This window comes from Lupinus angustifolius, unplaced genomic scaffold (genome assembly GCF_001865875.1).
Source record: "Lupinus angustifolius cultivar Tanjil unplaced genomic scaffold, LupAngTanjil_v1.0 Scaffold_200_6, whole genome shotgun sequence".
In the NCBI taxonomy this organism is placed as follows: domain Eukaryota; kingdom Viridiplantae; phylum Streptophyta; class Magnoliopsida; order Fabales; family Fabaceae; genus Lupinus; species Lupinus angustifolius.
Window position 1 is genome coordinate 1 of NW_017726800.1, and position 13,196 is coordinate 13,196.

The 13,196-nt window shown below is 31.4% G+C and overlaps 1 protein-coding gene across 1 annotated transcript; it reads left to right on the forward strand.

The window, feature by feature from the left end:
* Positions 1–2,450: 2,450 nt before the first annotated feature.
* LOC109340545 (probable protein S-acyltransferase 15) lies at positions 2,451–7,280 on the forward strand. The gene is made up of 7 exons (XM_019578261.1): positions 2,451–2,829; positions 3,649–3,741; positions 3,856–3,957; positions 4,034–4,105; positions 6,524–6,622; positions 6,700–6,795; positions 6,914–7,280. Exons 1-7 carry the CDS (start codon positions 2,551–2,553, stop codon positions 7,007–7,009), a joined length of 837 nt encoding a protein of 278 aa, XP_019433806.1. The 5' UTR covers positions 2,451–2,550; the 3' UTR covers positions 7,010–7,280.
* Positions 7,281–13,196: the final 5,916 nt, after the last annotated feature.

The window sequence follows — 13,196 nt, forward strand, 5'->3', positions numbered from 1 at the left end:
CAACATTATAACAACTCCATGAACACAAGTTGTTCATGGTTTCAACAAAATATTTTCATGAGTTCAAGAACAACACCATTTTCGGTTTTGAAGAGAAAATGAGTTAGAAAGCGTTTTATAAAGTTTCAACGGTTGAATATGTTCTTGACATACTCATGAACAACATACTTAAATCTCATTAACATCCATTGGTTGAATGTTGAGAGATCAAGGATTGAAGATGGAATAAGCAAATGAAAAAATGAGAGAAAAAGATGAAGAGAGAATTTACATTCTCTTTGTAAATTTTGAAAATGAAAGAGTGTGAGAATGAAGTGTGAAATGTGGAGGCTTAAGGAGAGGAGGGAAATCAGATTTCCCTCTAGGAAATCATCAAAAAATCTCCTAGAGTGACTAATGATGATTTTATAAGATATTTAAGTGAGTGATGTGATGTTTGCTTTATGGAAAAGCAAATTTCACATCACCAACGCGAAATGACCACTTCGCGGACACGTGCGATAAAAACGTACTCGAGTATTATCGGCCAATACTCGATCGGATATTATAAATCGCCCGATTTTAATATCCGATTAGAATTTCGGATTTCGGCATTCCGAGTGAAAAATATTTAGAAAATAGGTATGGGTGTAATCAGGGCCTATATGGACTCGAAATAAAATTACGAAGCCAATGGCGCGATCTGAATTCGATTCGGAGTTATGGAACTCAAAAACCACTTTTTGAGCCGTACCGGGTGAGATTCGGCCCCGACAGCGGTCCGAAACCGACTGTCTCCGAAAATCATGAAAATTTACCACCAAATTGGAAATATAATTACAAGACTAAAACTCAACTAGAGTTTCGTCTAATTCTTTACCGAAAATTCCCAGAAATTCATTTTCGAAAATATAATTAATAAAATCTTATAATTCAAAATCGTAAAATTCGCGATGTTACAAAAGATGTATAAATATTACACTCTACATGTAAAGGAGTCAAACTCCACTCTAAAATATATTTTAGTCATTATGACAGTTTCTTCATTCTTTTATATTGTATATAATAATGATTTTTTTTAAGTATTGATAAAGTTTGAACAATTCTAAAATCTTAGAAACGTGAACCAAACATAAGTAGTTTCTTAAAAAGTGTTGAACCATAAAAAAATTTCTGTTCAGTTTAATCCTATATCACTCCTTTGGTTTAAATCCGAACCACCTACCTTTAATACTTAGTCCCAAATTAAAACACTTAAACGAAAGCATAGTCTGTGGCAAGAGACTTGTAAGAAATATAGTTTCGTAAATGAAAAAAATGTCCACTTGTATGAACTATTGTTACAATTTTTATACTTAATAATAAAAAATAGAAATGCCGGTTGAGAGTATATATTTTTAGTTTCTATGTTTACTTCTGATTTGAGGGATATAAAAGTGCTTTTTGTATGAACTCTGAAATCATTTAAATAGAACCAAATTGATAATGGTGTACGTATTCTCTAGTAGTGTAAGGTTTCACTGAATTTTAAGGTTAAAAATTCGATTCCTAAGAGCGACATTCATTAGGAAGGGCAACCCAAAAATATTAATTGTTTATCTAAAAAAACGAGGGAATATGTTAGTATTATAGTAAAAATTGATGTGATTGATTTTAATTTTTTGTACTACTAATAATATTTTATCACATGAGTAAAAAACTAATCTATTTTAAGTTAAGTTACTACATCTTCTAATAAATGTATTTAAGAGTAATGGAATTCTTCAATTTTTAATTTTGAAACTAGACAATATAAATGGATTCACTGTTCTGCAATTTAAAGTTCATAATAATAAATTGTTAATTAAAACTAAAAAAGGGAAAGTACAAATTAAAAATGTACGTTAATAAATATTTATTAACATGAAAGTTGTATTAAGTTGAGTAATTCATCGATTAATTATTAAATTATAACATATATTTTGTCAAAAATCTTGTCACTTTTTTATAAATGTTTTTTAGTTTTTATTTTTATATTTGAAGAAATTAATAAAGTAAAAAAAAATTGTGTATAACTAATGATACCCTATTACCTATGAGTTAGAAAATAGTCTCTTTCAAAAATGTATAGTTGGCTGTCTAATATTATTCTCGTAAATCAAACGTTTAATATTTAGTTTATAATAAAATATTATATTATTAAACCAAACAAACATTGTTCATAATAATAAGTAAATATGAATCTAAAAAACATAACTTCCATTTTGATTATGTTTTTAGTTGAGATGTATTGTTAGTTTAGAATTTTCTAGGGATCCTTATATTCATTTGTATTACTACTAATTTTTTGAACAATAAATAATAAAATAATAATTAAATATAAATTATGAATCAAAGATTTAAGTTTCTTCTTCTTACATGAAAGAATGTGAAATAAATCAGAACCAAATCAAATTACTTTGTTTAATTATCCCTTAAATTGAACCAAATCGGGTTAGACTAAAAGAAAAAAACTCTTGAATCATTTGGGATGATAAAAATATTCATCAATTTCTGCGCTTAAGAATCAAATTAACTCCTTTTGGGTTTTCTATGAATCCCATGATGGTGAAAGCTACAAGGTTTCTATCTCTGCCTGTCTTATCAGTGTTCTTGTTAATGTTCTTTGTTTATTACACTACAATCTTCATCTTCATCGATCACTGGGTGGGTTTGCAAAGTTCCCCTGGCACTTTTAATGCTTCCATTTTCACTGTATTTGCCTCTATTTCCATCTTCTCTTTCTTTGTTTGCGTTCTCTCTGATCCTGGTCATGTCCCACTTTCCTATCTCCCTGATGTTGAAGCTACCACCAATGAATCTGCCAAAGATGTAAGCTTTTTTATATACCCATTTGGATTTTAATGCGGAGTTTGTGATGAATCTTGCTGCTTAAATGTTAAAAGTTGTGACTTTTTTGTTGTTTTTTTGGAAAGTTATTGTCATTAACTATATAGCTATAACTATAGTTTTATGGGTTTTTTTTCTCTGTGGATTGATTGTGTAATTGGTATTTTCAAGAGACAGCATAATTGTATAGGGGATTAGTAGATTACATTGAATTTTCATGATCTTAATTATTTTTGTAAATTGCCAGTGGATCAATGCTGCAAATTCAAATTAGGTACAATAATGTTATTTTGACAGCTAAACTGTAACAACTTTAGGTTGTCCCTTGGTTTTTAGATGGTTTTGTGAGCTGCTTGTAAAGATAAAGGTGAAAAGTAAGAGAGATGGAAACAGTTTGATTTGTTGTGAGAGAAGTTGTTTGATTTGAGCTATTCAAATAACAGTATAACACTACTGAATTAGCTATGGTTCTCAAAGGTTGTTTTCTGAGTGGCAAGGAGCTCGGTTTCTATTAACCAAGGTCTCATATTTGATTATTTTGGATGGAAAAATTGGCACCGGAATATTTTTGCTTCCGGTTCAACTCAGATTAGTTGGAATCTAATATCACTTTCAAATACTGAGATGTCTCAGACCCAAACAGCCAATTACTAGTATTAATTTTACAATATCAAGACTTGCTGATGTATTTGTGACTGATAGTGACAGAAGAAATAGTTGATATTCTTATCTAATGTGCTAGTGATCTATTTTTTGATTTGTAACTGAGAATCTGAGATATTCTACACAAATTTGCCACAGAATGCGGAACGGAAGAAATGTGACAAGTGCTTTGCGTACAAGCCTCCAAGGACTCATCATTGTCGAGTCTGCAGAAGATGTGTTCTGAAAATGGTAGGTCAGTTGTTTCTCATAAATGCATGTTATTTTGAGCTTTTATTTTGTATTTGAAGTCATGCTTTAAGGGTCTATCCTAACCTTTCTTTTTTGTTGCTAAATTTGATGTAGGATCATCACTGTTTGTGGATAAATAATTGTGTTGGTTATTGGAATTATAAGGCTTTCTTTGTTTTTGCATTATATGCCACTACAGCAAGTATTCATTCTATGGTATGTTTTCAATTGGGCTTCTACTTTTTTGTAATGGATAGGATTCCTTTTTTACACAAGCTTTCACATTGTGCAGGTCCTATTTATATGCTGTGTATTTCAGAAGGACTGGGACTCTATTAATGGGAGCTCCTTTAAGATCTTCTATGTAAGTTAAATGCTATAACTTGTGTATGTTCCATTGTACGTGTAAAGATTTGGATCATCCTGTTAGTGAAAGATATGTAAACATGTTGTAGTCCGTATGTATTTCTTTTTTCTGAAGGCACCTGTCCAAACTAGTCGGAGATGGTGACTATAATCTGTTATTCCGTTTTACTTCATCTCCGGCTCTTTCAAAACCATTTGTATGTTGATACCATTTAGTTAATTTCAACTGCATGAACTTGTGATCATTACTTTTATTCATGTGTTTACATGTCTCCTTCTAGTCCTTCAAATTCCACCTTCTCACACTGGAATTATATTGATTATAATGATGAATTTTGTATCTTTAAGTAGTTCACAGTCAGATAATCCTAGTTGCCTTTTTCCTTCAATTTTAAGCTGAGGCGTTTTCTTAAGTTGAAATAGAACCTTAATGCCTTTCCTACATTAGTATGCTGCAATTACACCTTAACTTCATCATATTCAGTATATAACTTAAATGGAGCATAATGAGCTTTATAGTAGCCGGGTGATAAAATTTTGTGGGTTCAAAATTTCTGAATAACTTCATCCTTTGCATTGATCCAGCATACTTGGTTTGAAGTTTTCAGTGTTCAGAAAATGTAATTATGTCTCCTCTATTCTATTTGGTAGTTGACACTACTCTCAGCTTTGATATTTTTTCATAACATCATCCCAAGAGAAAATGTTTTGCATCTTGTGCATCATCCACATTACAAGAAGCCATAAATTTGTTATTTATGCAAGCCTATTGATGTATAACTCTGAATGAGAAAAAACTCGCTGAACTCTCCACTATTCGGAAATGTATTCATTGAGACACTCTTAGGTACTAGAATTTTACTAAAGAAAAGCCGGTCTAGCTCCTTATAGTGGGGATGTCCCTCTGGATTAATAAGATGAAAAACTAGAAAGAAAGAAGATAGAAAACATCTGCAGACGTGGAGCATATACTCTTCCTTAGCCAAATGGTCCCAAATCCACTTCTGAATAATTCCCCCCCCCCCTTCGACTCACCATCTCTCCTTATATTCCCATTCTAACTGACCTGTCATGTTGGCGGGTTCGTTAGGGATCCCACCCAATCCTCTCACTTGTCCCATGTGGTCTAGCGTAGGGTTGGGCTACCAGACACTCTTCTATACTTGAGGGGTCAATTTCTGAAAATAAAGTTCAGTATTGTACTTTCCAAATCCTCATGGTTGAGGATGCTTTTATGCAATTTCCCCTTCCATTTCCTCGCATTTTGCTCATTTTATGATTGGTAACCTTGCAACGTATTTCTTATTGGAGAAAAATGTGGAGGTCTTCCGCCTTGCATCAAACATGATTTGGTTGTTAAAATCTTACTTAAAAGATAACTATACAATACAACACCATGATATGCAAGGCATTTCCATTTGTCAGCACAAATTCCATGACCCTTCCACCCGAAGCCAATTGTCTCTTGTTGTAATGGTTTAGATTCCAAAGTGGATAGAGGGAGTTAATTGTCTCATGTTGATTGTCCTTGGTTTATGCTATCAACGCTGATCCTGAATTCCTCATAGTTATTGATTGCCTCGAAAGATTAGGTTTTAGAAGTTACACGTATTTTTGTGTTGGACTATGACACTATGTCCATACTTTCTCCCTTGTGGCCAAGATTGCCTATGCTTACCATTTTCTCTCCCCAGTGGTCGTCTAGTGTTATCCCCTATATGAATCATCATAAAAATATACCTTTCTCCATAGAGCTTGCAGAAGCTTATCTGGAGAAAGCACCTGGATTCGTTGCCCATGGAAATCTAGTTTGGTTTGTTGTTTGCATTGCTCTCTATGATTTTTGTGGTGAGTTGAACTGTTCCATATTCTATCGACACCCACCCCAAGGCCAGAGCATCTGTCTAATTTTCTAAATTGATGTCGCTGTCATTGTATACCATGATAAGGCAGGCCCTATCAATCAATCATTTCCGGACTAAGGATTCATGTCCCTTAAGTATTATTGAAGTACCGAGAATACTCAATCTACCATTACTGTTGCTATCACTCAAGAAAGTATGTATGAAATAGTAGACATACTACTTTCAATGGACCCAAAATCCAAATGCCAAGCTTCTACCTCACAGGGAGACCCGCTGCACATTCTGCATTCTTGTTACTACTACATTTTAATGAATGGAATACCTTTGTACAGTGCTAGACACTGAACTACAACATAAACTAAAAGGGTTTCCTAGTTCCTATCCTTTCCCTATCCGGAGTCCAAACTTATTTTTCATCATTTGTAATAAATGCAGCTATAGTTTTCTGTTGAGAAAATAAAATGGATATTTGAGTAACTCTTTCTTCTTTTCTTTTAATCCTAACTTTCTTAAATTATGAATCAGCATTAAGATTTATCAATGGTGTTTAGGTTATGTATGGAACGATGGTGATGGTGTTGACCATAACCCTTTTGACTCTTTCCGGATGGCATGTCTACCTTACACTTCATAATATGACAACCATAGAGGTATGTTGAGTTTGATGTACACCATATAAAGAAGTTCCTTTTCTTTTTTCGAATATCTCATATTGTGTCTTCTTCAGTATTATGAAGGAAAGCGTGCTAAATGGTTGGCTGCGAAATCCGGGCAGAGCTATCGGCATCCATTCAACGTTGGTGCATACAAAAACATCACTTTGGTATCTCTCTCTATCCTTTATGGTCTTGTTTGGCACAAATTTGCATGTATATACTGATAATTCATTTCTTCTTTGCATCTTACCTAATAGTACCTTCGTTCATCTTTCTCTTGACCAGATTTTAGGTCCAAACATGCTGAAATGGTTATGCCCCACATCAATAAGCCATTTGAAGGATGGCGTTAGCTTCCCGACAATTCGTGATAATTCTTAAACCTTTCTGATTTGGCCAAGTCCTGAATCCACATCAGTTCATGCCGAAATAAGAGATCTTTCATTTGAATTTCATATTCAGATGCAAGCTTGAAGAGAAAAAAGTAATTGACCCTTTATGCAAGCTTGCTTACACAATGCATTGATAGATCTCTTCACCAAAAATAATTGAGTATTGATATTTTATCTGCTAGCCCATTATAGATTGTTGAAAATGGAAAGTTAAATTCCATGTCATGTAAATCAGGTAACATAAATTTTCTTTGATTTTATTCATGACAATAGAATTCAGTTTTAGCACATATTTAGAATAATTCCAATATAGTTTTTTTTTGTGTCACAAAGGACTTTTAATAGTAGTGGTAATGCAGAGTTTCTAGATATTTTATTTGCAAGTTAAGCCATGCTTATTGCAAAATTGAGAAATGACATTCATATAATTTGTAAATTATGTTTATTGATGAATTAAATTTGAACACTAGATTACAATAATTTTTGATACAATAAATTTGTCTGTAACATTTGTTATTTTCAATTTTATATATTCACAATTCAACATATTAATGTTTAACTAAAATAATATTTTCTTCATTCTTTATCTTTTGTTGTTTAAGGTATCTATACATATTTTATAAATAATGTGATTGTTATGTTACAGAATTTTTACTAAAGAGCCCATGTTATTCCTTGTAAAGGATAGAGATTTAATTCTTTAATTAATTCACGTGAAAAATAGGTAAAATTATTTGATGAGGTTAAAGTTGGAACTTTTTTACCAAACCTTGAAAATATAAAACTACAAAAGATTTTAAACAAAAACCTAAAACTTCAAAAGATAAACAACTAAGAGTGTATGACTGGAGTTAGGATCCTCTCCATTAACGGAGAGACAAGTGAGTATTTTTGTACTTATATATAGGAGTAAAATTGTTATATTCTTATATCTTAAGAGTAAAAATGTTAAACTATATTACATTTTTCTCTTGTTTTGGGTGTATTTGCTGAGAGGATCCCAACTTATGATTGAACTCAAATATTTCTTATATTATTTTAGCATTTATGAAGTTTCTTTATTACTTATGCAACTTTATCATTTTTTACATAAAAAAAGAGAAAAATGAAATAAGTACAAGTATAATGAAAGAAAGCTTCCCTTCTCTAAGTTCAAGCCAGAATGGACCCAACTCAATACCTATACTCAATTGTACCAAACAGAAAATGTTGATGGGGGAGGAAATTATATAGCACTATCATTCAATAGTTGCATGTGCTTTGGGCTATGATACAGCTTCATTTGGTCCCCATGTCCTTACAAATGAACTTTCTAACCATAATAACTTACATTTATGATCTATTTGGGAATTGGTTTGTAGAGAACAATGAAAAGAAGATAAAAAGTTATGAAATAACTCCTAGGCCTTTCATTTTTTTATTTTTAAAACTTGAGAGTGTGATTTTGGGGGAAAGAGATGATTTTAGAAAGCATTTCCCTTATTTGGGAATTAGATGAAGGATAGAAGAAGATTTTGGAGGGTTTTTCGAATCTCCAAAACCTTTTATGTATTTATTTTTATAGTTCCCCCAATTTAAGATTATCATGGTCATGGAGACAAAATATCAAAATACCTACATATTTTTAGTAAAATTATAAGATTATCATTAGTTTACCTTTCCCCATCTAATTATCATACTCAAACATGGGAGATGGTTGTTTTCCTTTTCTCTTTCCGTCTTCCCCTTCCTAGCCATTTGATCTTTTTTCTTCCTTTTTCCTCATAACTTCCAAACATACCCTAAGGCTTTGTTTAGGAGTTACGAGGGAAAGAGAAGGAGATGGATCAAAGAGTTAGAAATGAGGAGGAATATAATAGAAAAGGAAGGAAATCATCTTCTTGTTTGGGGCTGGGGTATGAAATTTAGATGAATGAGAGTAAACTAATGATAACACTATAATATTTTTTTATTTTAAAAATGTAATTAACAATGAGAAATTGACAATAATGTATAATTCTATAATATTACTAAAAATATTTAGCTATTTTGACATTTTATCTCCAAAAAACCCTAAATTGTGGAAACGTTAAAATAGACACATGGAGATAGGGGTGATGATGGGACGGGTTAAGCAGGTCCCTCACCAGTCCCTAAATATTGATCATGTCAATTTTTGAACTCGAACCCATCCTTAATTAGAATGGGACACGTGAGGGACGACTCCAAAATAAGATGAGTCAAGATAGAGACAAGCCTGGGTTTGAAAATGACAAAATGACAAACGTAGTTTTTTTCTCAAATATTTAAGCATGTACAATCAAAATTATCACAATTTGTATATAAACTCAACTAAAATGTGCATCTCACATACATCAATATGTAAACTACAAACGATAAATTGCATCATTCAAACTAAAAACTATCACAATCGCATGATTGAAAATCATAGACGACATTGAAAATTTCAAAACAATTTAAACTGTCAAATATCAACATAAGCTGAAGTGTTATTGTAAATGATAAAAAATACATGAGAACTGAAATGACAACAACATAACAATCCTCAAAAGTTCATACAAAAATGAATACAATAGCAACGCAATCAATTTAATATGATTTGTTTTCCATTATGTAAGCTCTGATTTATTATTTTTTGAATCCCTAAAGATTTATGTCTTATCAAGGTGATTCATGTAGCTTAATCAAATTGATATGATTTGATTCAAATTACATATTCTCGAATCTTTAATTTATACAATAATCAAACCTTAATAAAATCAAATCTTTAACTTCTTCATTTTTTCTTTGAATAATTTTGAAGAACGTTTTTTGCCGAACAAAATTTGGTGTTCATAGTAAGGATATGTTGTATGAGTTTGTAGGTATTTGAGTTATGTGAGCTGAACATAATGAGTATTGATAAGTATTTATTCAACTATTCATGATATATAACTATAAGGGATGGGTCGGGTGACCTGAACGTAAACCTAAACCCGTCCTTTTTTGACGACGGGTGTGTCCCTTTTAATCGGGTTTGTCCTTTCTTATTTATTTGCACGGGTCAGACCCGTCCCTAAGTCATCGGGTTGGGACAGGTCTACGGGTCGGACCGAGTCTTGCTCACCCCTACATGGAGGGTTTTGGAGGGTCCAAAACATTCCCATCTCTTTCATCCAAATTTCAAACAAGGGGGAGGCTTTCCAAAGCCATCACATCCCTTCCTTTCCCCTCCAAAATCTCACTACCAAACAAAGCCTAAGGGTTAGTTTGGGAGTTTGATTTTGGAGGGGAATGAAGAGAAAAGGAAGGTTTGAGAATCATCTCACAAGTGTATTTCATGGCTTTCAAGTCTTCACTTTCCTTTCATTCCCCTCCAAAATCCAACTTCAAAACTAACCCCAAGGCTTTGTTTATGACTGTTATTTTGGAAGGGGAGATAAGATAATGGATGACTTTGGAAAGAATCTCCTTGTTTGGGAGTTGAGGTAAAGAGAGTGAAGGACATTATAGGTTTTTTAGAGCCCTCTAAAACCTTTCATGTGCCAATTTTTATGGTTACCACAATTTAGAGTTTTTTGGAGACAAACATGTCAAAATACCTATTGACTTTAGTATAATGTTATAATTATGTTTTTTTAGGTTTGTCATTTTAATTAGATTTTTAAAGGAATAATACAAAAATATTCGTGTATTATTATTGTTTTAGTCTCCTCCTATCTAATTTCACACTCTCAAACAAACAAGAAGTTTGTGTTCCTTTCTTCCTCCCCGTCCTTGCCCCTTGATCACTCTCCTCCCCTTTCACTCAGGGTACACATCTGGTGTCCTACACTTTGTACCACTCTATGCGCCATAAGTTTGTGATTGGTCAAAAAAAAAATATTTAAGTTAAAATTTAATTATTAAGTATTTTTTTGATCAATCACAAATGTATGGCACATGGAGTGACACAAAGTGTGGGACAACAGATGTGCTCTTTTTCACTCATAACTTCCAAATATACCCTAAAAATAAATCAGACAAACCATAAAGGTTTTTTTCCAAAACCTTTCCATCCTCTTGATCCAACTCTCAAACAAGGAAAAAGATTTCCAAAGTTATTCTTTCCCTTCCCCTCCTAAACCCCACTCCCACGTAAGACCTTAGGGTTTATTTGGAACATGAAATTGACCATGAAATTAGGGCTTGGGAATTAGAATTGTGTTAAAGAATTTTAATTCTATTATTTGAATGTCCACTTGAAATTGAAATCACAATTTCATACACTAATTTCGTAGAATCACATTTTAACTGAAATATCCTAAATCCAACTCTCACCCCTTACCCTCTAAACCACAGTTCCACACTTGTAGAATTTCTACGGCTATGATCAGACTAAATAACAGGTTGTTGCATCTCTAAGTTAATTGATTGATTTATTTTCAACAATATTTTTAGCTTAGTACATTTATTCTGAACTTATAAAATAGAAATAATTTATTTTAAGAGACTCACCATAATAAAAAGATGTTTCAATTAAAATAAAATGACTTAAAAATATATTTTTCATTTTAATTTTAAAAACAATTAAAAAATAGTTACAGTACAATATTGCAAAAACTAATTAAAGAAGTTTTATCAAGCAATTACAGCATAAATAATGAATGGGATCCACTTAATTTGTGGCATTATAAAGAGATCTACTTTCCCAAAATGATTGAGAATCTGAATTGTTGAGTATGATATCAAGGTTTTAATTAAAATATTATTAAAAACAAAGATTTTTTATTATGCAATTACAATTGAATGATTTTTTATATAGGAAATAAAATATTAAATTTTGTTCTAACATGGTATAAAATCATTTATGATATAAAGGTTTTAATTAAAATATTATTAAAAGCAAAGATTTTTTATTATGCAATTATAATTGAATGATTTTTTATATAGGAAATAAAATATCAAATTTTGTTCTATAAAATCCATGCATGGCATGGGATTGTTTATAGTTGAACCCAAAGATAAGCATCCTCTAATATAGGACTGGTAATGGATATTCCATAGCTTATATATTGTTTGATATTACTAAATGTATATCTTCATCATATAGTTAAAAAATTAATTTTTTTTAGAGTTGTTTATTTTAATAAGTGTTACTTTTATGAATCGAACTTTTAATATTATGGTCTTTTTAAGGATTTAGCAAGACAGACTTACACTATTAGACCAATAATATTATTACTTATGTGAATGTCGAGTAAATCATTAGCGTGCAATATTTCAGTGAACTAAATTGGATCTCGCATTATTTTTCACAAATTCATTGGTATAGTATGTTTCCACATCATAATAAGATAAATTTACTTAAAAATGGCAATCCTATCCTGATGAGAAATATATTTTTTTATATCCTTTTTCTAGTCAAATTTATTATTCAGTGGGCTAAAGGGGCAAATATGTCCTGCCATATATTAATGGCTTTAATATTAAAAATGGTAAGTTACAACTTATGAAGTGATACATAATTGATTAACTATTATATAAATTTTCTTTATATTATGAGCGATCAAACCATTTCGGATTCTTTACAACTAGACATAGAAAGTTAGAAACCATGGCTAGAAATCTCAAGTTTATTATGTCTTTACTTTCTTTCTCCTCTTTTTTATTTCAGTCTCTAGTGAGCAAGCCATTTTCTCATTCTTCTTTTTTTCTTTCATTACTTTTCCTATATTCGCTCAAACTCTTTTAATAAACCAACCAAAAATTCCTTTAGTGGTATAAGACCTTACTAGATTTTCAGAACAATAAAAAAGTCAATAGTTCAATTCCTGAGAATAATACTTATTGAGAGAGACAACTATATACCTCGAAAAATATTAATTTCTTATCAAAAAGTGATGAGATATCTTTGGTAGTATAAAAAAACTCTTTTAATAACATTTCTTTATGTTTGAATTGTATTAAAGAACGTTTTACCCTTACCGATGTGGATTGTGATACTCGCTCTTATATTATTCCTCGCATACATAGAGCCTTTGTTGTTAATTTAAAATTGCTTCTGCAATAAGTGTTTGTGCTGGTAGTTCAAAATGAAATAATATTTTAACATTAATAAGTTTATGTTTGTACGTAAATTTGTTATCACGTTATAAAAGTATTGCTCTTATGGTAGAGAGCAAAAAAATTAATTAGACATAATTTATTTTACAAAA

Bases quoted from the DNA above. Each gene is read 5' to 3' on its own strand.
- LOC109340545 (XM_019578261.1), top strand. From the start codon at position 2,551: ATGAATCCCATGATGGTGAAAGCTACAAGGTTTCTATCTCTGCCTGTC. The intron at 2,830-3,648 runs GTAAGCTTTTTT...AATTTGCCACAG, and splicing joins CCAATGAATCTGCCAAAGAT to AATGCGGAACGGAAGAAATG. The intron at 3,742-3,855 runs GTAGGTCAGTTG...AATTTGATGTAG, and splicing joins GAAGATGTGTTCTGAAAATG to GATCATCACTGTTTGTGGAT.